Raw genomic sequence first — 26853 nt, 5'->3', positions numbered from 1 at the left:
CTACAGTTTCTACATTCATAATCACTAACTCTATAAATAAATACTATCTAATTTGTCGTGTAATGTGTAAATCTGGAGATGAATCTTGATATTTCTCATTTCAGCAATGTTAATGGTAATTGGCAAGTACACTTCTGGGATCCTCATCCATCCTCCACTGCATTCTTTTATTTAACATCATTACACAAACAACAATGGACAACACAAGTCCAACTCCATTGTAAAGCCCCATTTGTTTCAATGAAGCATAACATGTAACACTGTCTCCTCCCTCATGCTCAGCTTTGCCATCTGGGTGCTTTCCTATTCTGACTGTTCCAGCCCGAGGCAGACTTTCACTCTCCCTTTCCTCCTCCCTCTCTTTTGCACTGTAGGCCACACTCACTACTATGTGTTTACTTGTATACAATAACCCAATTATTGTGAATAACCTGATTAAGATAAGTTAGATTAAATCATTTACAGGAGTTTTGCAGTAACCAGATTTCCCCAATAACTTAAGTTTACATGATTTGTTTAGTAATTGGGTTACTGTGTGCAAAGATTGCAGCTTGCAGGAAATATGACATAGAAATAGCACGAATAATATATATATATATATATATATATATATATATATATATATGATTACGGTGAAGCCTGGTGAGTGACACACTGTTTTTTAGTGTCTCCGTGGTTGATATCATCTTTTTTTCTTTTTGAGAACACACTCCTTTCCATGAAACATCAGTTCTTAAATGTGTAATCTCAACTTGAAGGTAGTGGATAAGGTACAAAACTGAGTGAAATAGGGTTATGCTTGTGGCCTCCTGACATTTCAATCCATTCCTGCTCTGCAATGAATCACTGAATGAATTAAAACACTGATGTTCATTTTACACAGGGTCAGCTGCCTGAACTCCTACCTGCCGTCACCCACCCATCTTCTCTGCCCTGATGGATAGGTAATACAAACAATTTTCTTTTTTTGATGTCTATTTTTGTACATGCAGCCTACCTGAGAAGTATCTCTAACTCCAATTTTTGCAATTTATTGAATTCTGTCAACTGAGAAGTTATTTTCATTAAGGGAATCATTTCATAAATAGGACACATCTGTTGTATTGTGACATAGCTGGGAGCTCAGCAGGCATATTCTTGAATATTTCATGTATGTCATTTTAATGCTTGGCTTTCTATAAAACATGAACTTAAACCTACGTAAATCTACCTTAGTTTTCTTGGTCGGGTACTGCCTGCAGTACACTACAGGTTTTCACTTTACTCATTTCCCTCATCAGGTACAAACAAGATGTAACCCCTCAAAGCCCATGTGTACGATTATTACCAGGACAGTGAACGCAGCGCAAGCATTACGCGCTTCGGTCTCCTTGGCAACCGGGTAATGAACAGACTGTTGTGGCCATGAAGAAAGTTTGGTTTTTGTCGTGATTTCGCACAAAAGTACTTAGGTAACCAGTGAGGTTTCTGTTTCTGGTTTCTCTATGTCTATCTTATTTTTTCACATGCTTCAAATGCATATTGGCACTATACATGTATTAAAAACACGTATTAAGCTATTACAAGTAACGTTAATGTAACATCAAAAAGCTAAGCACTGTTGACACTTTGCTAGGTGCTTCAGGATTAGCTTAAGTTTGTTGAAACGCACTTTGATTTGTTTCTGCACTGTCTGAGTTTACAAAGTTAAATGATACTTTTACCACATTTGTGTGTGAATTTGACAGACAGAACGTCTCATTCAGATACTCAACATTACTGAGTTCATTGTTATTTAGCTATTTCGTGTCTTTAATACAGCTAAGCAAAGTACCTTGAAGCCCAGTTTTTTTTTGCATTTGATGCTATGAGTAAAATATTCACATGAATTGTGTTTCACTTTTGGCTGAATTTAGTTTACTGGAACATCATATGATTTTAACTCCGCTGCATATGTCTTGTACTTGGAATTATCAATTATGCTTTTTGCAAGCAAGCTAAATAGTCTGTTTTGTGCCTTCATAGCCATGTCCAGCAGCTGTAAGCCAAAACCTAGATGCTTTGGGAGTGACATCCACAGACTGCTGCTGGCTGCCGAAGCTGGTCAGAAGGCTGATATCCTGGCCTACTCCTCGGGTCATCTGGGGCCCCGCAGCCTGAACCAGAGTCAGCCTCACAATAAGACAAAGCAGTCTTTCTGGAGGATGTCTCAAAGCCAAGAAGAAACCCCAAACCCCCTGACACTCCAGCAGAGACGGACAAAGGCACTGGCCTATGTAAAGAAGAAAGACATGAAAGATTCTCCCTCTGAGTTCACCACTGGCACAGCTTTGATAGAGTCTGAAGTCTCGGGGTCTAGACAAGATCTGGCTACTGATCACTCATCACATGCTGACAGAAAAGAAGATATAAGTCTACCTAAGATAGTTCATTGTTCTTCAAATTCTTTGCCAGTTAATCTGAGAGCCCTTTCCCAGAAAAAGTCAAACTCCTCATATGATCAGGAGGGGAAGCAGCCTTTTTGCTCCAGCCATACTGACCAGTTAGGCCTGAATAGGGAAGACCAGCTGAAGACGAAACCACGGATTGGCAGGCAGGTCGTAGCCAAGCAGGACCTCCGGGATTGCAACAGTATGGGAGGAATAAATGTTGCTGAAATGCATGAGAGAAAACTACAAAAGGTGAGAAAGGTCACACAAGCCATAGAGATCATTCAACTAGTTTGTTTAATTGCACTTATTTGAATTTTCAGACTTATAGTATGTCAAATTTTACCATTTGAGATGAGATGGCAATTCTGAAATGCCTTCTCAAGATTCTTGCAGAAGGTGTATGTATAACCATATGCACAGACTCTCACGCACATGTTCACTTGCTAGGGTTGTGTGTATGTACAGTATGTATGTGTGTGTTCCTGTCATACTCAGGAGCTGAGGAAGCTGTCAGTGCAGAGCTGGCCCAACAGAGACCGCCTTGCGGTGTTCAGTGACGTCTTTGATGATGTATGTGAAGGCTCGCCAGTATTTGGACGCATCCTGAGGGAAATTAAGGTTTTTCCATTTCCTCTGTACCCACTAGCACATTTTTAGCATGTGCCGTCAGACGTCTTAGAGCCAAGAGAGAGTGAGTCCCTGGTGTAGTGGGCGGAAGTAGAGCATCAACTGGAACCTGGTCATGATGCGTCAGGGAGCAGGTCGTCAGAGGGCAATGGCTCCAATACTGCTCATTCATACGAAATGCCTCAGGGTCATGCAAGTTTCTCTTTTGCAAGCAATAACTTTGCTCACACAGTCAATAAAAATGTATATTTGTATGTTTCACTTTTTAAATCATAATTTTGCATTGCATTAGTAATGTTATTATATCTAAATTTGAATTAAATTGATCACTGGTTAACATTCATTGTTTTAACGAGTAGACTGATTTTTACATGATTGTGCCGGTGAGATTGTGTAATTATTTGACACAAATATAATATGTATACTGTATACAACAGTGGCTAAAATCTTAACTTTCTTATTTTTTAATATATTTCACATACAATATGTGGCAGCCATGTTGGAGATAAATGTGTACAGTTTCTAGTGATTGTTTAGATTGTTTTCTTCTAAAATCAATTCATGAGAAGCTTGTGTGCAGCAAATTGACATTCATAATTTTTCCTAAATTTCAGTCAAGTTTTGATTTCATTTACAGAGTTGTCAACAAAGAAACTATAAACGCCACTGAATAAATAGACTGAAATAATGCTTTCTTTCTTTTTTTTCTTTATTTCTCTCTTTCTTCCAGACAGAATATGATTTGTATATCAATCACATGATGGCTTCCCAACCTTCATGCCATGACATGGTAAAGCACACAGCCTACCTGCATTCAATATAGATGTAGAGTAAGCTAAATAATACTATTAATAAGATGTGGGACATGGATGTGACTTTCAGGCCTTATTTCTTTTCATATTATTTGATTTGGATGTCAGTTCATTGACAGCAAACGTAACATGATAGCTGCATATTTACTCCTATTGATTTTCTTGCTCATGCACTTTCAAAGTCTGAGGAAACAGTTTTTCATGTTGTGTAAGAATGAAAGCCACCAAATAGAGTCTGTTGATTTTTTAAATTCAGTCATTATTATTCAAATTTAACAAAACTGCATTTATAATTCTGTCACAGTTCAAAGGATCAAAGGAACACTTGATTCTTGACCTAGCTTACAGAATTTGTTGTATTTGAGTATGTTACAGTGCTCAAAAAGCTGCATGTTACAGACGTTTAAACTTTCCACAGAAGAGCCTCAACTAGTTCTGCGGTAATCACAGAAAGGCATCTTTGTCTTAGGCATCTCCTACTCTCATGGCCAAACAAGGTATGTCTTAATATGCTCTTCGTTGTTGTCATGTTACTGAATAGCGGCTGAATACTTCACTTGAAGATCTTGGCAATGGCAAAGTAGAGTTGGAAGACGCTGAAAAAGAGGTCTGCAGGTTGGAGCAGGAGGCCAGAAGAGCTCTAGAGGAGAACAAACGGTACTGCAAGAGTCTGTCTACCTAAAACAAGTTCATTTTTATTATAGCATCAGTTTGTTTGTCTTGTGTTCTTTTTTAACCTCAGAGCCCGAAATGAATTACAAAATGTTCCAGCCATCACACACCCAGAGGACAAAGACGTGCAGAGTAAGTCTCAAGACTACACTGGTATATTTAATCATTGGTAAACCACATCTAAGTATTTTGTTGTATATCCCCCTGTAGGGCAATAGCACATGCTAACTTTTATGTCTTGTGTCTTATATGTCTGTGATGTGGACAAACTGAACAAATAATCACTTTGACAGGCATAAAGAGAGCTTTGTAGTATCACTGAGTCAGCTGTGACTTTATAACGCCCGCAGGGGTGTGTATGTACAAGTTCAAAATACATCGTTAGTCACTACAGTGCTTTCATGCTTGACTGTGCTCCGTTTTGGACAGATACAGATACTCTCTCAGGGTTGCAGGACAGTGAGACTGCCAACGGCTGCACTAACAGTGTCCAATCCAAGAGGCTTCAGGTGTTGAATGTGTGGAAGGAAGTCCAACTGCTGGAAGAGGAGATTAACAAGATGGTATCCACTGTCACAACCACGGTCACAGAGAGATGCATCAAAGACCTAAAGGTGCCGGGGGATAAACTTTCCGCTTATCTCCTGCCACTTACAGTAACCCTGTCCTACACAAACTGATGAATTGTACAGCTTGATTTTTAAAATAACATTGAGAATCCTTTTCTTTCAGAATTGCTAAGAATGCATATGGCTGCAGTTTTTATTCTCTCTGTTTGCTTACAGACCGAGATAATGAGACTGATAGCCTCAAATGACCGTCTCAAAACCACCAACAAGGCAAGGGAGTTTGACCTTTTTCCTTCCATATCATCATTTTCATTTTAAGTATTACAGATAATGAATGCACGTCCCGTTACGTCATATTTTTAACTCTGTGTTTTTCCCTCAAGGATCTGGAAAACAATATCAACACGGCACTGAGCAGAGAGAAAGCACGCAAGGCCATAAAACGGTACATGTAATATTGCACTTACATGTCACAATTGACTAGGAGCTATGTGACTGTGTCTTACTCTAGTACTACTTTCCTCTGTTTATTACCAGGATGTTGTGGGACGAAATACAGTGTGATCTACAAACAGAGTGATAGTAAACCAGAGGATCATCTCATTGAATGGAGTATTCATCTTTGACAACCCTCATGCAACTTAATTATGAAATTAATCTCACACACACACACACAAAACTAGCAAGTTAAAATTTTACCAATCTCAGTACCAGAAATAACACTACATATCACAGCTAGAAATCTTCTCTACTGGCCATTGTCAGTCTGTGGTGGATTCAGGAGTATTCACTAGTAAGTAAAAGTAGCAATAGCATAATGTAAAAATACTCTGTTACCAATAAAGGTCCTACATTTAAAGTTTTACCAAAGCAAAAGTACAGAAACATTAACAGTAAAATATGCTTTAGCATCAAAAGTTAAAGTACTTACTATGCGACTGGCCCCTTTGGGAGTTTTATTCTGTGATATTTTATTATTGGGTTATTTTTACTGCATTAACATGCACGTGTCACTCTAATGTTGTAGCTGGTCAAGGTGGAGCTTTAACTACTTTGTATACTGAAGCGTAATCTACAAAGTAAACAGAAACTATAGCTGTCAAATAAATGTAACAGAGTAAAAATTACAATACTCCCCTCTTAAATGTAGTGGAATACAAGATAAAGTAGCATAAAATGGAAATACTTGCGTAAAAGTAGTACAATAGTTGACTAAATGTATTTACTATACTGTATTTATCTTTCAACATTTCCTTTTGCTGCACAGAAATTAACATTCTCAAGCCTTAAATTATGAAAGTGCTTCAAGGTGCAGCGATCACATGTGCATCTGGTGTTTCATTAGAGAGAATGCTTCACGGTTTACAGTCATCCAGCAGTTATAAAAAAAAAAAAAACAGCAGTGAATCTGACACTTCACATCTGGTGTTCCAGTGGCTCGGGGCTTTCCAATTAGTATTTGTTAATATGAGCAACTACAGTACCATCTTAAGGGAGAAATAAATAATTTGTGATGTCTTATCCATGTACAGTCTAGAACTACTCCAGTGGTAATGAATGGAAAAAAGAACCGTTTCAAACCAGAAAAAAGCCAGGATATCTCAGTTCTGACTACATGAGATAATTGTAAGTATTTGTTTGTACAGACTAAATAGAGAACAGGAAGAGAAAAACCTTTGTTGTTCAGTTTATCAGTAAAAGTCCCCTGCTGTGACGTTGAAAAGGATTAAAAATACATTTGATCTTCAAACACCAGAGGGCAGCATTGACATATGAGAAAAGTGGTCTGTGTAGTACATACAGTTAGCTGCATAGAGATTCACTGGAGCAAGTTTGAGCTTCCCTTGCTGGCTGTTTAATTAGATATATTTCATGTTATTTACATAATTTTGTGTTAATTTATGGGCAGCACTTTGTTACCCATGACATTGCACTTAAAAAGATATATCGTATAATATTCATGGTAGATGTTTCGCTTTGAAAGGTCCACCCCACCACCTCGTGCCAAATAAATAAAATAATGTTCTGTTTGTCTCTGTACTTATTCAGTACTAAAGTGTCGGTCTGTGACCTTTATCAAAATACAGTGAAGATCCTTTGAAGTTCATAATGTCTTGATAAAGGTCACAGCCTGAAATGCCAGAATTAGCTGTGCTGAGTGTTAAAGTGAATACGAAGAGGGTTTTCCTTTAGGCTCCAGCTCCATGTGATTTCTGAGTCATAAAAATACAATTATACCTTTGTGGATAAAAGTGATGAAATTAAACATTTGATGTGTTCAAGCATCACAGAGAATGAAAAGATTAGAGTAATTATAGAAGCTCTCTTTAGATTGATATGGAGTGACCTTTGCCCCCAACACGAGAGAGTGCCTTGCTGTCTGCTAGAGCCTAATCAGAGGTCAAAGTCCGCTCTCTGGGTGACAGAGCCAGTATGAGCAGAGTGTGTTTTTGTCTTTCACTGTCAAAGCTCTTCTCACCCTGTTAACAACACCTCGTCTCCTCTGCTCGGACTGTCGCAAACTTAACACCATGCTGCTTCGGACTGTGGTCCTGCTCCTCCTCTGCATGTCCTCGGGTATGTGTGCCACTTTAGGCCACTATCAGACTCCGGCACAGGAGGAAGAGGCTGCTGCTGTGGACCCACAAATTACTGATGGTGTTGTAGCAGCTGCCTCTGAGCAAGAAGTTGTAGCTGCTGCAGATGCTAAAGTAGGTGATTCACCTGAAACTAAGGAAGCTAAAATACCTGCAGTGGATAACCCAGCAGCTGACAAACCTGAAGTGGATGTCCCTGTCGCAGATGATACTACAGCTAAAGAGCCAGAGAAAGACAGTGATAGGCCAGCTGGAGATACCCCTGCTATGGAAGCCCACGTCCAGCAGCAACCATCTGAGGAGGAGTTGAATGAGATCAGGCCAGTCCAGACCGACCAGTCCCTGAACAGACCCTTGGCACACGAAGATAGTAACAGTTGGGGTATGAACTCAATTAGAAATGGTTTCCAGAGTGTGCACGGATACTTTGACTCTTTGGTGGAGCTGGTGGGGGGACGCAATGGTGTCTGTGAGTACCGCTGCAGATATGGTAAGACTAAACTGCTGTTATGTTATACAGAATGTTATACACTATAGCTGTTATCAGGGAGCCAAACGTTTCTATTCCATGGTAGGTTTTCACATGATTATTATGTTGTCTGCATTCAATATCCCTCTTGTTACCACATATTTATTTTCTATAGGCACACTTTAACTCTCTAAATGTGATCAATTGCCGTCAGTTTATAAGCTTCACTGCTATCAGCTACTATACTTATTTCTTAATCCCAGATAATGTGTGTGGCCCTCAGGCTGCTGATACTGAAACCTGAATACATTCTGGTTATCAGTCTGGAAGGTAGATGTACCCAGTTACACAATCAATGCGGACGTTCTCAAACACAAGTTACATCTTATCTGCGAAGTGACACACACCCAAGAACACAGATAGATACTCAGTGTGATGACATCAGTTTGATGACTTCAGCGAATCTCCAATTAAGATACAAAACAAAATGCATCTTTTCTGTTTTTCTTTAGGAAAACTTCCTCAACCTCGTCCTGGCTACCAGCTTCCAGAGCCCAATGGCTGCAGCACCTCTCTGGTGGGATTCCAGGTGAATGCCGCTGTAGGTGGCCTCTTCCTAGCACCAACGGCTCAGAACCACATTATTAAGCTTATATAATGGAGATAACCACAACCATATTAGCTAGAAACACTTGGTTATGTGAATAACACTGCTGACACAAGACAGTGCTTTTTTTTCACAGTTTGATTTGGGGATCCCTGCTATGACAAAGTGCTGTAACGAGCTTGATGTGTGCTATGACACTTGTGGCACAAGCAAGAACAACTGTGACTCCAGGTTACGCTCATGTCTGCACGGCATCTGCTCTGACCTTAAGAAGAGTCTGGGCTTTGTGTCGAAGGTACAAGGTGAGACATTTATAGAACTTCTCCCCTTTGCTTGGCTGTGGAACATATATACTCGTTATTATTACTAATGTTTAAACAAATGAATAAACTCTCCCATTATTTCTGCCTTCTCTTCTCAGCCTGTGAGTCGATGGCAGATGCAGTATACAACACCGTGGGGACTCTTGGTTGTAGACCTTACATGAACAGCCAGAGGGCAGCGTGTGTCTGCGAGGAAGAGGAGAAGGACGAACTGTGACACAGAACACCATAGATAATTCCTGGACACAAGAAAAATAACAGAGTCAAGGGTATTTCCACAGATTATACTGTATATTTATAGTTGGGTTTTAAAGAGGAAATACTTAACATGAGCCCTCTCAAGATTCAGAGCCCGGGAGTTAGAAAAGACAGATGCATAAGAACAGTTTATTCATAGGCAGCACTAACAAATATGAGGTGTCTGAATATGACTTTCAGAATCTTAATTAGCTGCTCATGCATATTATACTCTCCATACTCCATTTCATTTTAGGCCATTTTTAGGCATATGACTCCATTACCATAAATTACTTTGATGACTCCAAACAAAGTGCCTGATGGGAAGGATATTGTAGTTGGATTAATTTCCTCTTGATAGAAAGACACAGGATAATTGCTACGGCTCACATGGCTCCTTGCGTGCTGCTGTTTAACATTTATCAGGCTAGTCTGCACAAAACATAAGCCAGTGTCATGTAAATGTAATGCCTAATACAGATGTTAACATGTTAATGTTTGATGTAAGTTATTTGCCACTTATTTGTTATTTTTTTATGAATAAATGCATGACTAATTGCTGTTTAACTGACATGAATAATTGCAGATTAATTGTCAGAGTGATGAAGTGGATGAATAATTCCCAGACATGGCTCACTGATATCTCTTACACCGGAATGTGTGACGTGCTCCACAGCCATCTATTAAACTGAGGGAATGAGTCAGAATGCATCTATGGATGTTCCACGTGTATTTTTCAAGTCAGTGGTGTTGTAAAATATAAACCATTTTCATAAATCCACTACTGTAAATCTCTAAGCTGAGAACCCTAATCAAGCCTGAGAAATGCCTGTGACCTAGAAAAACATTCCTCATGCAGCATCATGTTGTTACAAATGAACTGTGGCCCCTCCAAATGATTTCTAATAGAAGTGTCATTCAATTTAATGTCGGTAAATTGTGCTGCCAGGCAGAGTGGCAGAGATGCACAGACTTAGATGTACTAACCAGAATTCATGTGATCCACAGCACTGTGACTGACACTGGAACTTGTGTATATACTGTACATCTGCATGTGTATGTATATATGTGGGAATTTCAAAGAGAGCAATGTGGACTGCTCTGTATATCTAAACCTATGTTTGGTGTATTAAATACCAAATAAACTGAAACAGTTAATCTGCTTTCATCTAAATGTAGTTTTTGTACTCCTTTTGTTCTTGTGTTTTTCCGGCTGTTTGTGTTGATGGTTTTATGCTAGCGTCATGGCTCAGGCATGATGAAGATGGGGCCTCCACTCAGTGTGTGCTGCTCCTGAGATCCACCAGTCCAAACCTCCCGGCGAACACGTCCCCGGCAACGCTGAGCGCAGCGAGAGTCTCCTGCCCCGCATACTAACACCTGACAGTGGAGGAAGACTTGCTGTAAACAGAGAAGACATGCTGGTTTTATGCGGAAAAGAGATTAACATCACCATCACAATGTAAGCACTCTGCTATTTCAGATGGTCAGTGTATCCTGTCAATGAATGCAGTCTAAACAGTTAACTGCAATCCAGACTTAAGTCCACACACACTCGCCAGCTGGCTCCCAGCATGCTTCTTTTACTCACTCGATTGTCCTTGCCAATGAACTTGAAGACAGGGACCTGGTAGTGCTTAGAGAGCTGGTCCTTTGAGGAGTACTGTGTCACTGTTTCATCCGAGATACACCTGGATAAGAGGCCAAAATAGAGTTAGACATACAGCTGATATCTTAACTCAGTACTCACTGATTCATATATATTTCTAACAAGCTACTTCATCAAGGTTAGCTACCCCGAGGCCCTAAAAGACTGTTGTATTTTTAATAGGAAATTGTGAAAGCAGATTATAGCCCTGCTCTGCTGGTGTCTGTATAGCAGCAGGAGGAAAACTCACTCTGAATTCAACAGAGAAATGTTTTGCCAAAGGTGAGTGTTCCCCAGATAATAAGGCTGTTCTGTATTTTGATTTCGTTTCGGCCCCTAAAAATTCTTTTTTTCTTTCCACATTCGTCAGATTGTGACGTTAGTGGCATTTTTCGTTTGACATTTCCTTGAAGAAGTGGAGGGTTCCTGTCCTGTAACTGTCAAGCGGCTGATGCAGAGGCTTTGTGGGAACACAGGCTGCTGTGTTCCCACAAAGCCTAAATGTTGGTACAAATGCCTTTTTGGTGTAAATAAGACAGAATTCTGCATCTGTTTTCATCATTCAGGATTCATTTAATTCACCCAAATTACAAATAAAAAGTATCTTTCTTACTTACATCTAGTGCTATCCATTATGCAGATACCATGCAATTTTGTTTTTATTTACTCATATATCTTCCTTTCAGATTTCTTCCTTTGCTCCGGTGCAGCAGAGGAAATTGAATTTCATCTGTAGTGCTCACAGCGTTCAAAAATTATATTTAAGAATTTGACAGCAACATGTGTCTCCAGAAACAATTTCCACGGTCTCACTGTCAACAGTTTTTATTGGGGTGACTTTCAACTGAAGACACAGCCCTTATGAAAACTGATGGCAGCATGTTCTCTGACTTATCCAGAGTAACAGGGCTACTGACTCTGGAAAAAATACATTGCTGCCTTGTTTCTTTTTTAAAAAATGTCACTGTCATTGCTGTGAGCACCACAAACACAATTCCAGCTACCACCATTGTGGCCAAGGGGTGAAGGCAGAAATCCAAGGAGGGATTGCCCAATTAAATTTGGGCAAATAAAACCAAAATTATTTGCATGGCTTGATACTACTACAAGTACAGTATTTGAGAAGATGTGTTTTGTTTTTGAGGGGGGGGGGGGGTGTTATCTGGGTGAAATGATTATGTGTGCTCTGATAAATCTTGCATATGATTTTGTTTAATTTTTTTTTTTTTTTTTTTCTTTTTTTGGTGCTAACTAGACACTGCTGTTTGCACCACTCCTTACTACTGTGTATCATCTTTGGGTTTCCTGTTGATATAGTGTATTGTTTTGTTGATACCACTTTTTCTTTTTATTCAGCCACGGTGGTTGAAATCTTTTACACACTATAAACAAGCCTGTCATTTTCAGTAACATAAAACATATCACTTCCTGTGTAGCAGAGGATTTTTGTCTTGGAAGACTTACCTGACACCTGCAAATGTAAAAGCTGTCATGAACCTGTATTACTTTATAAACTAACCAATACCAATAGAGTGTAGCAAAACAGAAACTTATTCATTTTTTATTGAAGTCATGAACATAGTGCTCCAGCACTGCTGTTTATCTTAGGCTTCTGCAATAATTGAGTTATGTCAAATAGCAACTTTCATAGTATTCACCCGTCTTTGATGAGGTAATACTTCAGGGCCTGGTCAACTTTGGGTCCTGGTGTAGCGAAGCAGCTCTCTACTAGCGCAGAGAGGCCCTCCACTCGCTCTTTGGGCTCCACTCCGAAGAACAGGGAGTCGTGAAGACGCAGCTGTGGTGGTGTGCGGTAGGGCTCGGAGAATTCCGCATTCTTGAACAGCTCCAGGGAGAAGGGGAAGACTCCCTCACTGTGGCCTGCCAGCTCCAGGGCTGAGCTGCGCTGACTTGCCTGATATTCATCTGATACATGGTATTCTCTGGGGAACTCACAGGTAACTGGAAGCACTAACTTGCTGGTGCGGACAATCAGGTCCCTGCTGCTGCCCGGGCTGCTCCTGGGAAGGCCCGTCACCAGGTTGGTCCCCACAATCTTGTCGTCAGTCACCTGGGGGGTCAACATTCAGTTTACCTTACTTAAATGGCTTTTTCAGTCAGTGTCAACCTTAACCCGCTTTTACGGCAGAAAATCAGATATTTCTCCAAGCCCTAACCATAGAGACTAAACCCTGTACACATTAAATCTAAGACATTCCAGTCAGTGCCTCTGACCTCCACCACGGTGCCGCAAGTCTTGAGGCTGAAGCTGAGATTGATGTGTGTGCCGTTGGAGACGCCACGACAAGAGGAGTTTGACAGGAAAAGCTCCAATCCTCCTACAAGGTCCTTAGGAACTGACACTGTAATAGAGCTGGGATCACACTGGACCGGCACTGCAGGACAGGGGGGAAGACATTTACATATGTCACATGTCATGAAACAGCATATGAACACAACAACAAAGAATAGCATAAAAAACATCCGCTTGACATCCAGTACCAGTCAAAAGTTTGGACATACTTTCTCATTTCAAGGGAATTAGATCGTGTGTCCAAACTTTTGACTGGTACTGTAGATAAAAACATACTATACAATCTGTCTGTAGGCTGTGTATATAAAAAGCCATAAAAACTAGATACTGTGGCAAGACACATGTTTTGTTGAAAGGAGAATAAGATAAATATTTCAGCTGAAAGATATTTTTGACTTTGGCATCCCCCTGGTGGTAGCATTAGAGGTAATTATTTAAATAACAGAAAAAAAAAAGATAATTTCATGGTTTCACATATTTATCAAGCAAACATTCAATAGTTCCAGCTTCTTACACGAGAGCATTAGCAGCTTTTTTCTTATCTCTGACATTGAAAATTGAATATTTTCAGGGTTTAATCCATTTCTTGGAAAAAAACAAGCAATTTGAGGATGTCACCTTTGGCTCTGGGAAATTTACATGGGTATTTTTTAACAATTTCCTGTACTGTGCTAGAGTAACAATCTATGAATTACAAAAAAAATCTATAGATTGGTTGATTAGTTGCAGAGACAAATGGGATGAAAACAAATATATACACTGCACCGTTCTTCACCAGGATTTTCTCCTTTTTACCAACAGAAATTATTGTAATATGAAAAATAGTATTGTCCAATCATGTTATCCACAGCTAATATGATTAAAGAACCTGCTTGGCATATTAATAACCCTTTACTGAAATGTTGTTTTTTTATAAAAAATCAGTTATAGCGTCTAGTCACTACGGTATGTTTTCAGATAAATGTAACCATACATGCATGTCAGTTGATTGATTATCTTACTACAGTATCCTTTCACTCACATGCACACACTCATACACACCCTGACATGTGCGTTTATCGTCTCCCAGCTCCAGCCCTCTGGGACAGTGGCACTGATAGGAGTCCAGCAGCGAGGAGCAGCCATGGCTGCAGCCTCCATTGTTAACATGACAGCCTGCTGTCTCTGCAGGAGGCAAGAAGGAGAAATGAAGCCAACTGTGTGGTTCCCTGGTGTAATTATCTCTGTACAACACTGACTGGTGTGCCCTATAAACATCAGCATATGGATGTACCTCTGCAGTTGTGTCCATCCTCATCCGGCACTCGCCCTGGCCCACACTCACAACGCCTGGAGCCTTTGGTGTTCACACACACCTCTGCACAGCCGCCGTTGCCCTTCTCACACTCATTCACATCTGAACATAGGACACACATCACACCTGGGTTAGATTAAATAATCAGATGAGTCTTGTTTTAATCGACTTAGTACCAGATGGGTGGAATTTATCACCTCAAGGCAATTCACTTAGTGGTCCTGGGGGTAGGATGATAAATTGACTTTAAAAGACTTCAAAACTAGGTTTATAATACTGAGAGCACTGTTAAAGAAATAATGATGGATGAAATAAAAGGAGGGACAGAAGTGAGAGTGCAAGAGAGTGAGGAAAGAGAGGGATGGGGTGCGATGAAGAAATGAAGAAGTCATTTCTGAGACAGGGGAAGGCAGATTTGGTTGATGGGTGAATAATGAGATAACGGCAGTTTTCAAGCCGGCTAGGTTCCCAATGCATGCCTGTCACCCATCATTAGGTGAACCGTCCAGTGTACCACATACACACACACACACACACACACACATACCTCCACCTTGAGTTGATTCAGCAAATAGAAAAGATAGTCTTTCAATCTCTTTTGCTGCCTCCTTCATCAGGCTTTGCACTCATCCTTCCTATTTTATGATCTAGCTTATCATTCAGAATACGTAGCACTAGTAATACATGTAAAGACATGGAATTGTACATTATAAATATCCTGTTTTCAGTACTCAGGATTACAGTAAGTCATAAACTGCATGTATGCCAACTATCTCTGAAGACCAAGAAAAATGAATTTATGTGTTTAATTTCTCATCATTAAGTCAAAATACATGTATATTTAAATAAGAAGAGCATGTAAACAGTTTTAACACCTTTACTGGGATATGAATGGATTTGTCAGAACAGTGTGTGAACATGATATAAATTCAGTTTGCTTGATCTCTCTTGTTATTGTTTTTCAGAAACCATTTACAGCCTATCCCTCTTCCATGTTTTCTTGCTTATCTTGCTGCACAACTTATCTGTCCCCTCTCTTCCTTCCTCTGTGTCTGTCTCACCCAGGCATGTTTGTTTGTCTGGTCCCAGGACAGTTCCAGGCCCACAGCGACACTCGGACTCTGGACATCTGGGACCTACGCAATCCATCTCATCACAGATATCATAGAAATCTGTGCAACACACAAATAACATATTAACACAACATTAACACAAGATGGCGTAGTAGAAGTTAGATCAGTTACAGGATACACTGAATGCTCACTCACGGCCACAGTAAACATGGAAGCAGACTGAGGGTCTGGGCAGGCGGTAGACAAAGTACCCCCCAGTGCAGGCCTTCACATCTACACTGGCGTTCCACTGGCAGCAGTTGTCATTGAAGCTGGCGCACACAGGCAGGGTGACGATACCTTCGTGGGGCTGGGGGTGGCTGCCGTTGAGCCAGATGGGAGCGTGGGTGCCACAGTGATTCTCAGAGATGCAGAAGGTGGGCATGGCATCACCCGCCATGCCAGTGAAGCGGTACCATTCTCCAGACACATGGCTGTCGCACAGGGGCACACCAGATGACTGGTTGACGTGGTAATCTGTGTTCCTCCAGGGTTCATTCAGGCTGATGTAGGCAGAGCAGGGGTCCAGGGCTGAGACATGAAGGGTGAGGTGGCAAAGGTGAACTGGACATACTTGTGCATGTTTGGTTTAGGATGATCATGATGTAAAAGTTTTAGGATAAGGACGATGAACGAGAGAGGAGGGAGTTTGGGCTGGACAATATGGAATCTTAAAGGCTTAGTTCAATCAAATTATGAAAAATATTTCCTTCTCTTCAAGCCATGCAGATAGTTTTGCTTTTGCTTTTTTCCCAGGTTTGAGATTTCTGCCTCCAGGGCAAAGCAATGAAGGTAAAAATTAATTTTGTTTGTGGTGCTCACAACACTGGAAAATTACATTTAAAAAAAAAAAGCAAAACAGTTGTGCCCTGGTAACCTGAGTACCAACCATGAACCGCAACTGTTTGGGTACGTTTTTTTCACACCCATCCCTTCTCTCCCTCCACTCATTTCCTGTCATGTCTCTAAAGTCGGCATTCGAAGAATAATCCAGAGACTGCGCCATAAATACTTTACATAGGAACTATTTCTTCACTATGACGTACAGTACCAGTCAAAAGTTTGGACACACTTTCTCATTCAAGGGAGTGGGATGGTGTCTCCACACTGTTGACTGGTCCTGTAGTTTCAATCAAAAGTTCACAGTTCTGTGAAAGGTTTTTAAATGTAATTTTCCATTGCTGTGAACACCACAAAAAGTCATTTAACATCCATTGTATTGGGGTCAAGGCAAACTCTGCATGGCTACATACAGTATGACTAGAGGTGAGTGAGAAAATGTGTTTTGTTTTGTTTGGGTTTTTTTTTGTAATTTGAGTGAACTAACCATTTTTCACTGGTGAATATAAAGCCAGTAGTTACTTTACTGAAGGTTCAAATGCAATATATCTTTGACCACACTGCATGTACATCCCTTCTGGTCACTTGGGCAAACTTGTTACCACTACTTTACTAAAAGCCAACAGGCTGTCCACAAAGGACTCTTTACAACAACCTCTATCGACAGTGACTCTTTTCACTGCAGCCAGTTGTGTAAAATCAGGACAACAACTGAATGAGCAGTGTAAACAAAGTGCAGCAAAAACAATCAATAGTCTCTCCCTTTTTCATGCCCTCTTAACAGAGTAATTAAGAGGCAGGCGTAAAACAAAAGGAGAAGAAGAAGACACGTGGGATGATGGGAGGAAAGTAGGCATGAGTGAGAGTTAATGTGGGTGTTAATCACTGAGAATCAGTGGGGAAGAAGAGACAGCAGGAGGATGATCAGCTCAGCAGTAAAACATCTTCAGTGACAGACCAGAGCCAGGAAACATGGCAGCTGACAACCAGAGCGTAACACTTCACCGCAGTAGCAACCACCTCTACAACCAGTGCTGCAGGCTTTCCATTTAGTTGGATTGCTCCACATAAAATATCTATGTTTATGCTTTCCCGTACCTTGAATGAAAAGTGCTTTCTGTGTGGCATCTAATGGAGGTTGACTAGAGGTTTACAGTGATGAGAAGTAAGTGATCCTTCTCTCATATCTGCTTTCACAAGCACACATGAAAACACACAAACACATACTCCAAATTATGTTTGGAGAAGTGTATTGACTGCATTCAAGTTCCTGGAAGTTGTGATAAAAAATGTATGAGCTGGGATTAATTTATGGGTGTGAATCATGTCACCACATACATTTTCTAAGATAGTTCCTCCATCCGCTAATGGACAGTCCATCTTGTCACTGCCTGCTGCTCCAAAAAGCAAAGAGATTAGTCCTTGGTCTGGGTCTACTGACAGTATAAATGACCAGTTTTGGAGATGTACAACAGACCAACTGTGTTCCAGGTCATGCAGTGCAGACAAGGCAGAGGACTTGGTTGACACATGTATGCTAATAGGAGCGTTAAATCTTCCAGATGGGGCTAGAATAACATAATATTGCTATGAAGGGAGCGTGAAGACATACTTGACCTGATCAGACCCCAGCATCTTATCTGTAAAGATGAAGTGCTGCCCCATAAACAGCATCCCACCTTATTGTTCTTCATAATTGCTATTTTTGGTTAAAGGACAAATATTATCTGTGTATCCAAAGCCTGATACAGTTTATTCCTCTTTGCCATCAAGCTCCATAGTTGTCCAAAAATGAATCATTTGCACACTGAAGAAGGCATCACTGAAACAGCTGTGCATTTTACCCCCTGTGCTAAAGTTTGATGGAGAAAATTAAATAAAAGGAACAATCTCACTTTGTTCAAAAACTAATAAAACCACATAGATGAGTCACATCGTTACACTGGGTGACATGTTCCTTCATTACCATGAAATACTCCAAATTTGTATTAATCCACAGCTGAAAATAGTCCTTAAGTAATGCATTATTTATCATGGCTTGGGAATCATTTGCTAAAAACCACAGTGCCCAGCTGTTTTAGTTCATCACTGAGCCCATTTTAAAAATGAAACTATATATTTGTTACCCATTTTTGCTTGGGGTTAAGTGCCACAGACAGTGTAGGAAAGGCAGAAAGTATTAGAGAAGACTAACTTATTGTTGGTTTTTGTCTTTTCATGGTATTTGTCATCAAGATACCAGGTTTGTCCTTTAATCTGTAGTTGTTGTTTTTTAAAGCACCATAAACAGACGATTGCTCTACAATAATGTGATTATAATCTTAATACATGAGATTTTGGCTTGTTTTGGGTGTAAACATGAGAAATGTTACACTCACCTACAGCTGCAACTGCAAGAGCCTCTTGCAGCAGAATGGTAACCCCAAGAAACATCATCCTGTGTTTTCTCAATGTTGGACGAAAGATAATCCAGGATCAGGCTAGTATGTGTGTGGAGCTCTTCTGGTTCATCCTGAGGGGAAGTCTGCCTTTAATAGGCGACTCTTATCTGTATGTGTCATATTGTCATACATCTGTCTCACCTTGACCCTTTGAGCTCCTGCTCCCCAAATCCAGTGACAGGACCATCCTCCCATTGTTTCACACTGTACACTCCTCAAATTCTTCTCCCTCAATCCCCACACACACGACCTTAAACTACCCTAAACACACTCTTTTTTTTCCTGTCATGCTGAGAAAAAGTGTAATTATGGTTTATGACACTTTTACGTGTGCTCTTAAATCTTCTTTCTAATTCTTCTCCTCATTTCCATCCCTCTTGATTTAAAGGGCATGGAGACACGAGCAATGATCTAATCTGCAGCAGCATAAAACCAATCAGATTAATCTGTTTAGTGTCGTGCTCAAAGGGTTTGCACACTCAGGATTTACTCTAAAGTAAAGATTAAGACTGAGAACCTTGCAGAGGACACACTGTGCCAGCAGAGAGAATATGTTCTCATCTAACACATTACTTGACCACCAGACTAAACCAAAAAATGTAGAAAGCTTGTCCGGTCTCATTTAGTAACTGGCCCAACTAACCTGACGCTTGCAGTTTTTGTTTCTTATGTGTAATTAAATCAATGAAATGGTTCGCAATGGTTGAGCTGCACCTTAAAAAACTGTCTTTTGTTTGTCTTCTCTGGTACGGTAGTCAGCGAAAAAGTTTCAGTGCAGCAAAGAAGGACTCGTACACAGAAACCAAAAAAAGTATTCAGACTAGAGTCTGGATTTTAAATATTTCTATTTGTTATATTACAGGGCTGTACAGACAGTGAGATGTGCAAAAGTACATAGAGTGCAAACATGTCAATCCATGTTGGACTCGCTTCAGTGCAAAAAATGAGGATGCATGATAAGTCATCCTATATGTAGGTTACTCTACAGGTGCACCTTATCATGACAAACACATTAGGATAATATAATTCCATAGCATCAACACATTCTCATACCCATACTGATGTATATATACATGCAGATGTCAGCTTTTACACGGGGAATGGGACCCAATGGTACAGAAAGACAGGAAACAGGCCATATCCAATTCTTCATTTGAGCCACCAGGGTGTAGCGTTTTTAAGGTAGAAGATATATCTACAGTCACATTGGAGTAAAATTTGATCCATATTTCAACTACGACCATTAGGACTTAGGAACTACAAACCATAGAACACCAAATCCGAAATAGAATGATTGCCGTCTGCAAAGTGTCTTGCAACATATTGGACGCCACATTTGGTACATGTAAGAGGGGAGACAACATTACTAGAGCTGCATGTTATCAATTTTTTTGTTTAATACTCTTTTTTGGTCACAAAGCTGGTAAAAGTGTTGATCTTTTTACAATGAGAACATGCAGCATAATATCGGCAAGGGAAGAAACCTGTGATATTGTCCAAACATCCCTGGTGGATTGAGTTTTTATGTGTGTCTGCATGTACCAGTGTGTCCCAAACATTCTTTGTTCTAGAAAATATAGAAAAGTGGAAGAGAGCTAAAGATGTCTTTGCCAATGTCATCAACAAATAAGATGTTCCAGTGTTCTATCACAACATTACATATCTCATGCCCAAGTGGTGAACAGGTACTATTAAATACACAAGAGGATGTTTTTTGCTTTTCGGGTATACATTTGGTGAATAATTCATTTCTGTTTTTCTCATAAGCCTTTGCAGATGCCTGATCCAAGACATCACATGGATACCCTCTCATTAAAAACTGATCAAAGAGTTTGTGAGCTTCTATTTGGAAATCATCATCCCTTGTGCAGATGCATCTCACCCTAAGAAACCAACTATAGAGCAGATTTTTGAGACGCATAAAATGATAGCCTGAGTAGTGTAAAATACAATTTCTGTCTAAGGGTTTGGTGAAGAGTATGGTGTAAATGTCTCTCCCATTATAGATTACCCATGTGTCCAAAAAACGTACTTTGTGATTGTCACATTTCATATTGAATTCAACTGAATCAATACCATTTTTGAAATACTGTGAAAAAACCTGGAGATCACAATTACAACCATTCCAAATCAGAAATATGTCATCAATATATCTTTTCCAAAACAATGGATTCAATCACCAAGAGTGTCAGATTCAGTTATGTATTAAGATTTCACATCATTGTTTCAGCCAATGGTTGACATCTTCTGTATGCGCAGGCCTCTAGGTATTCATTTGTGGGCACATATTCACTGAGTGTTGACCCATGGAGTTGATGTCTGATTCTATTTTGTTTCAGCGTTTTCAGTTGTTTTGTAAGGTCATTGTTGGACTTTGTGGGTGCAGTTAGAGAAGCATTGCTTGGAAACAGGATGGCTTCAATCTCCTGCTCAGTGAAGGAGTAAGTTTGTGCATGTTGTCTGTCAAGTCCTGGATCTCAGAAAAACTGAACATCTTAGTTCCACCAGATAAGTGGTGTTGCAAGCTCAAGATAAGACAAATCAGTGGTTCACAAGGGTTGAGTCTTTTGTTTGTCTTCTTCTCTGCGCGGTAGTCAGGTAGCAAGTTTCAGTTGCGCACAGAACAAAAAGGATTCAGACTAGAGTCTGGATTTTAAATATTTTTATTTGTTACAGTGAAAAAATGTGCAAAACTAAATAAATGGAGACATTAATCCACAAGGCTGTTAGGCGAAATGAGGTGGAACATGTCATTCTTCTTTTGTGATTACTCCTGGAAATAAGACACTGTTAGCCCTCCTGGCTTCAAGTCTCCATGGTATAGGCAGATTCAATCAGCACTTTATTGCAGTGCTTCATACTCCTACTTAAACCCCGAAAGGTATAGAAGAGAAAGAATAGATTTGTGTTTTTTAATGATCACCTTTATCTCTGGTTCAATTATCCTCTAAATGTCGCCTTAATTTAGTTTTTAGAGTTTATGTTTTTGGATAAACTTTGTAATTTTATTACATTGGTTTGTTTTACTGTAGGTGGATAATTGTGTTCTGTGTAAGTGATTTCACCTCTGTGCAGTGTGTTGCAGTTTAGATAAAAAAGATTTCTCACACTTGCACTATTGCACAGTTAGACAGTATTTCTCCCCAGTTCCAATGATCAAAATATGATTTTTTAACATTTTTTTTTTCAATAAACATGTGCTTAAAGTAAGACTTTAACTGTCATGATAACTGCTCTATGAGGCTATACCTAGGCACAGCAGTGCTTTGAGCTAAATGCAAATTTTTGCATGCTAACATGCCAGTATGTTTATCATGTTCACCATCTTAGTTTAGCGTGTTAGCATGCTAACATTTGCTTATTATCACAAAACAAAAAGTACAGCTGGGGCTGAGGGAATGTCATAGGTTTTGCATGTATTTGGTCATAACCAAAGTATTGAATAAATAAAAAAATTGTCTTTATGATGCCACTTGATGAAAAGTCAGGATCACCAACATTTTTACAATTCCTCCAGTAAGGAACCTGTATGTGTGTACTAAAGTTCAAGGCAATCCATTTAACAGTTATTGAGATATTTCAGTCTGGACCAAAGTTGTGAACTGACCGACCAACCAAGATTGCCATCCCTGGATGGAAAAATTATATATATGTTTGTTTGGTTTTTTTAATCAAAGTATTTTCAGATGTTCAGACTCAAGCTTTTAACAGACTATTGCACCCATTATGTGTTACTTCATGCATCTATTGTAAATGATCAGTTTTCCCGCACAGGTCTATCTCAAAGGATGTCCTGTAAAGGAAGAGCTGGAGGCCAAGGAGAGTCAGACAAGGCGGTCAAGACCTTGAGAAGCTGCCACTTGTAAACATCTGTAATGTGACACATTAATCAGGACGTCCTCACCACCAGACAAACCATAAACCTCAACTGGACCACTGGCTCCAAAAACTGGATAAGGATTTTATTGATAATTGAATTACATTTCTCTTTTATACATATTTCATAAATGATACAGGATTTTACATTTTCTTTTTTGCCAACATTACAGCATCATATGTCAACAGAAACATAAAGACAAGAAAAACAAAATAAAATAAGAGGTCAGAATGGAGTACAAGATCATTTCAATCCTATAATTCTGCTTCACTCTTTAGGCATTTTAAACATATTTTATTGTAAGTGCACACAAACAAGAATTTCAAAACATAACACACATTCAAAACATAGAATAATAATGTAATTTGGAGGAAAAAAGGCTGTGGGTGGAAGAAAATGACAGGAGAGAGGGACGAGTATGAGAGGTGTTCCCCGACAAGCGAACGGAGTGCGCCCGACACTTTTCCTATGGACTCAGATCCAGGACGTTAGTAACTGAGGTCAAGAGGTCCTAAAGCCTCCTTTATAGGTGCACAGAGGATGGAGCGTGTTTCTCCATTTATTGGGGAGTTTAAATGCAAGCTGAGGAAGAGTTATGGGGGTAAATAAGGTGAAGATGGGGCTGGGATTTGATGAAGAGCAGCTGGTTGGCTGGGATAAAGTCAGATTTGGCAGGGCAGATTCTGTCCACTGCCCTTTTATAACTAGGAATCTCTACAAACAACGTTCTTAAACTATCTTTGCGGTTTTTTTGATAGATCGTCTTTTTTATTTTTACATAATTTCCCATGTAAACATACATTCATGCAACACCCTCTTTATAATAAAGTTCCCTATATTTGATATATTTTTGTTTTTTAAACAAATGAGATAGAGAAAAAAAAAAGGCAATAAATGGCGGATGGTGTGATAAAAAGGAGGAGGTGATGATGGAGAGAAGTGTAGAAACAGCAGAGAGAAGGACTGGACTGCAGACAGAGGCCTAAACTCTCTCACCTCCCACGGTACATCTCCAAGGAAACACTGTCACTTTGATTGTGTGTGTGTGTGTGTGTGTGTGAGACAAAGTGTGTGCAAGTTGGCCTATTCAGGAAAAATAGGAATTTAAAGCTAATGACTGCTATGAAGTGGGATGAGAGTGGAAGTGATTTTGTACCGCTACTGACAAGTGGCGATTAGGGGCAAAGGATTCATGAATATGGTGATATGCACTTTGCCCCTTAGTGCACTCACACTCCACACACACACACACCCACACACACACACAGAGAAAACCCTCCTTTACATCAGTGTTTCATACCAAACAAGATCTTATCACTGCTGTTTACCGAATTGCTACGCTGTGTATACTGTTCATTAATCATCCAAAAGGCACCATTTCCCTTGGAGATAACACACCAACATCCACACAAACACACACACACACACACACATATATATATATGATAACAGATTACACCAAATCCTGCCTTGAGATCTGCATGGGTAACTCTTGATTTGAGCTAAAATCATGCATTTTAATAGAAAATCTGCAGTTAAACACATGGATCTCATTGGTAGGATTCAGCCGACTGTCCACACACAAGCAGGAGGAGGAGTCTACACGCGGGTACGACATGTCATTGTGCTTCCCCTCTGCAGAGGTGATCCACAGCAGTTCAGGGTAAAAACAAAAAACGTGCTTTGGAGTCAAAGGGCCGGAAAGAGGGCCGATCAATCCTCACCCTGTACAGAAAACGAAGTAAAGCTGATAAAGTTTGGTTTATTCAGTGAACCATCCCCCAAAAAAATGAACATAAACACATGGCTTCTATAATCTTAGAGATAACCAATCAAAGGATGAGACTTCAGCTAGATGTGGCAAAGAAAAGTGTCCAATTGAGTACAAAATTGCAATAATGCTCCTACACATTCACAAATTTCTACTGAGGGCATACCACAGCATGCAGTTTACCCTGCCTTGCCATCGAGGGAGCAGGGGGGGCATTACAGCAACAGTGGGAGGAGAAAACCCTGGCTTCATTTCAAAGCCTCTGCGAACCAATGCCATGATGCTCTTTTAGGTGTAGTTTGTTATTTTGGCTATAAGCTTCATGAGGGTGAGTTATAAAACTAAAATGCACATTACATGCTGCTAAACTAAACTCCAGTTCATGTAAAAATCTGTTAAATTCAGGAAATGGTCCGAGAACAATGCTTTCAATTGGAAAAAGAAAAAAAAAATGTAGGTAACGTACACAAACTCCTCTTCTATGAAGTAGCATTCTTTCTTTTGAAGCCACATTTTGCAAAATTTGAGTTCATCACATATCTTCAACTATAACATGCCTATGGGTTTGTCTGGAGAAACAGTTACTAAACAATGTAAACAAGTATTTCCGCAGCAATGTTAGAATGACATGATTATAGTTGAAAAGCATGGCATTATCCACATCGATATTCTGTGTTGCTAAAACAAACAAACAAAAAAATTCCAATCAAAGCCATTTTAGCCCTGATTTGGCTTCAACATGGTTCCCCCTGTCTGGTGGACATGCACAGGAGCCTTACGCCCAACCTGGAGATAGTTATTTATTATTACAGATATGAAATAGTTACTTCAAGGTAGTAAATGCATACAATGCTTTTCATATGTGTGCGCTGGACTGTTAGGGGGGGTGCTTCATGTTAGGAGATCTTCAGATGTGAATGAGTTTCAGATGAAATGACATTTTTAAGAGAGCTCCTCCCCCCACTGAAAGAAACTAGCCTCTGGTCATCTGTTTATTTGATTGTATACATATATATATATATATATATTCATATTCTTTTCATAACAAATATACTATGGCTTTCAAAATAAAAAGTGCCAAAATATTTTTTTGGAATAAAAGAACACACAGTGATGTTGTTGTCGGTAGTACTCTCATACTTGCGCAGACCGGGCCGCTACAGGAAATCAACAGGAAGAGGAAACGAGACGCGCCGACTGTCATCGTCCCTGCATCCTGCGAGTCGAGACAGGCTCCTGACAAAGGTCACACGGGGAAGGACAGCTGTCCATTACCAGGAGGAGGAGTGGCCCAGGGAGGGAGAGGCAGCAGTGTTCAGCCGCAGGAAGACGAAGGTCTCCCTGATGGTGCGACTGCAGTGAGCCCCAGCCGTGGCACATCGCAGCAGGCGGGGTGAGGACTTCCTTGTAAACTTTAATGAGTGGGATAGAAACTCTCCCTAGAGCCTGCCCCAGCCAAGTGTGTGTGTTGACAGTTTGACTGCAAGGAGAAGCAGGACTGCTGTACACTGCTGTGTCGACCCGCAGAATGGCCAGGGTCGGTGTCCCAGTGTAACCTGAAAGTCCCGCAAACACACACACACACACACACTCAACAATGACTGTCCCTCTGAGTGTCCTCTGTCCTGGAGTGTCAAGAGAAGAGGTGTCTCCCCCTGGAGTTCCCTGCAGGCTGTCCCTCCAGAGACTTGAGTCATTTCCATAGTGCCCAGTTTAATTCCATCATCATCATCTTCATTGTCGTCCTTTTCATCATCTTCACCATCCTTCAGGCTGTGAGAGTTTTTTCAGTTCCTGGTATTCTCACCATCCTTTGTGTTTTAGCGGTTTTCACTTGCAATTCCAACTGGAGTTTTCAGGAAGAAAGTAAAAAGAAAAAAAAAAAAGAAAAAGAAAAAAAGGAAAAAAACTAACTCCCACAGTCAAGAAGGGGATGGGCTTATTGGGTGTGGGAGGGATGGGGAGGAAGGAGGGTTTGATATTGGGAGGAATAAGGGAGGGGCGGGGTGTTGGACGAAGGGAGGGGATATAGGGGATAGGAAAGGTGGGGGTTGTAGGAGCTGAGAGAGGAGGGAGTCACTCTTCCCATCAATTTTTACCGGCGTTGAGCTGCTGAACTGGGAGCTGGAGCTGGAGCGGGTCCCGAAGACGCTTCAGATCCAACTCCACCTAGAGAGTATCGATAGGGAGGGAGGGAGGGAGAGAAAGAGAAACATGAAGCGTGTTTGGGCG

The 26853-nt window shown here is 40.3% G+C and overlaps 4 protein-coding genes across 8 annotated transcripts in view; 2 read left to right on the top strand and 2 right to left on the bottom strand.

The window, feature by feature from the left end:
* Positions 1–1346: 1346 nt before the first annotated feature.
* Positions 1347–7117, top strand: LOC137196865 (uncharacterized protein C6orf118-like). The gene is made up of 10 exons (XM_067609798.1): positions 1347–1451; positions 2005–2660; positions 2907–3029; positions 3769–3828; positions 4392–4507; positions 4593–4654; positions 4952–5136; positions 5308–5361; positions 5475–5536; positions 5629–7117. Exons 2-10 carry the CDS (start codon positions 2007–2009, stop codon positions 5669–5671), a joined length of 1359 nt encoding a protein of 452 aa, XP_067465899.1. The 5' UTR covers positions 1347–1451; positions 2005–2006; the 3' UTR covers positions 5672–7117.
* On the top strand, positions 6628–10498 carry pla2g12b (phospholipase A2, group XIIB). Of its 3 annotated transcripts, XM_067609800.1 has the most exons (5): positions 6628–6717; positions 7561–8178; positions 8670–8758; positions 8901–9066; positions 9186–10498. In XM_067609800.1, exons 2-5 carry the CDS (start codon positions 7623–7625, stop codon positions 9302–9304), a joined length of 930 nt encoding a protein of 309 aa, XP_067465901.1. In that variant the 5' UTR covers positions 6628–6717; positions 7561–7622; the 3' UTR covers positions 9305–10498. The 3 variants fall into 3 exon arrangements, with proteins under 3 accessions (XP_067465901.1, XP_067465902.1, XP_067465900.1); XM_067609801.1 differs by lacking the exon at positions 6628–6717 and having other exon boundaries at positions 7265–8178; positions 8670–8746; XM_067609799.1 differs by lacking the exon at positions 6628–6717 and having other exon boundaries at positions 7265–8178.
* Positions 9370–19036, bottom strand: oit3 (oncoprotein induced transcript 3). The gene is made up of 9 exons (XM_067609797.1): positions 18911–19036; positions 15849–16223; positions 15642–15752; positions 14560–14682; positions 14328–14450; positions 13208–13368; positions 12631–13043; positions 10916–11015; positions 9370–10725 (listed from the first exon to the last, which is right to left on the bottom strand). Exons 1-9 carry the CDS (start codon positions 18966–18968, stop codon positions 10567–10569), a joined length of 1623 nt encoding a protein of 540 aa, XP_067465898.1. The 5' UTR covers positions 18969–19036; the 3' UTR covers positions 9370–10566.
* A 3878-nt stretch (positions 19037–22914) lies between these two features.
* mcu (mitochondrial calcium uniporter) overlaps positions 22915–26853 on the bottom strand; it is a 61228-nt gene continuing 57289 nt past the window's right edge. For all 3 annotated transcript variants that reach the window (XM_067609793.1, XM_067609796.1, XM_067609794.1), the window contains exon 9: positions 22915–26790. In XM_067609793.1, the coding sequence (XP_067465894.1) occupies positions 26710–26790 (81 nt within the window). In that variant the 3' untranslated portion in view covers positions 22915–26709. The remainder of the gene's footprint in view (positions 26791–26853) is intronic.

This window comes from Thunnus thynnus, chromosome 14, assembly GCF_963924715.1.
Source record: "Thunnus thynnus chromosome 14, fThuThy2.1, whole genome shotgun sequence".
In the NCBI taxonomy this organism is placed as follows: Eukaryota; Metazoa; Chordata; class Actinopteri; order Scombriformes; family Scombridae; genus Thunnus; species Thunnus thynnus.
This window is presented reverse-complemented; position numbering and strand designations above follow the sequence as displayed.

Excerpts from the sequence above, each read along its gene's own strand:
- LOC137196865 (XM_067609798.1), top strand. The coding sequence starts at position 2,007 with ATGTCCAGCAGCTGTAAGCCAAAACCTAGATGCTTTGGGAGTGACATC. Across the intron at positions 2,661-2,906 it reads ATGAGAGAAAACTACAAAAG|GAGCTGAGGAAGCTGTCAGT; the intron begins GTGAGAAAGGTC and ends TGTCATACTCAG. Across the intron at positions 5,537-5,628 it reads GCACGCAAGGCCATAAAACG|GATGTTGTGGGACGAAATAC; the intron begins GTACATGTAATA and ends GTTTATTACCAG.
- pla2g12b (XM_067609800.1), top strand. The coding sequence starts at position 7,623 with ATGCTGCTTCGGACTGTGGTCCTGCTCCTCCTCTGCATGTCCTCGGGT. Across the intron at positions 8,179-8,669 it reads TGAGTACCGCTGCAGATATG|GAAAACTTCCTCAACCTCGT; the intron begins GTAAGACTAAAC and ends GTTTTTCTTTAG. Across the intron at positions 9,067-9,185 it reads CTTTGTGTCGAAGGTACAAG|CCTGTGAGTCGATGGCAGAT; the intron begins GTGAGACATTTA and ends TTCTCTTCTCAG.
- oit3 (XM_067609797.1), bottom strand. The coding sequence starts at position 18,968 with ATGATGTTTCTTGGGGTTACCATTCTGCTGCAAGAGGCTCTTGCAGTT. Across the intron at positions 16,224-18,910 it reads TCTTGCAGTTGCAGCTGTAG|CCCTGGACCCCTGCTCTGCC; the intron begins GTGAGTGTAACA and ends TTCATGTCTCAG. Across the intron at positions 14,451-14,559 it reads GGATGGACACAACTGCAGAG|AGACAGCAGGCTGTCATGTT; the intron begins GTACATCCATAT and ends TGCCTCCTGCAG.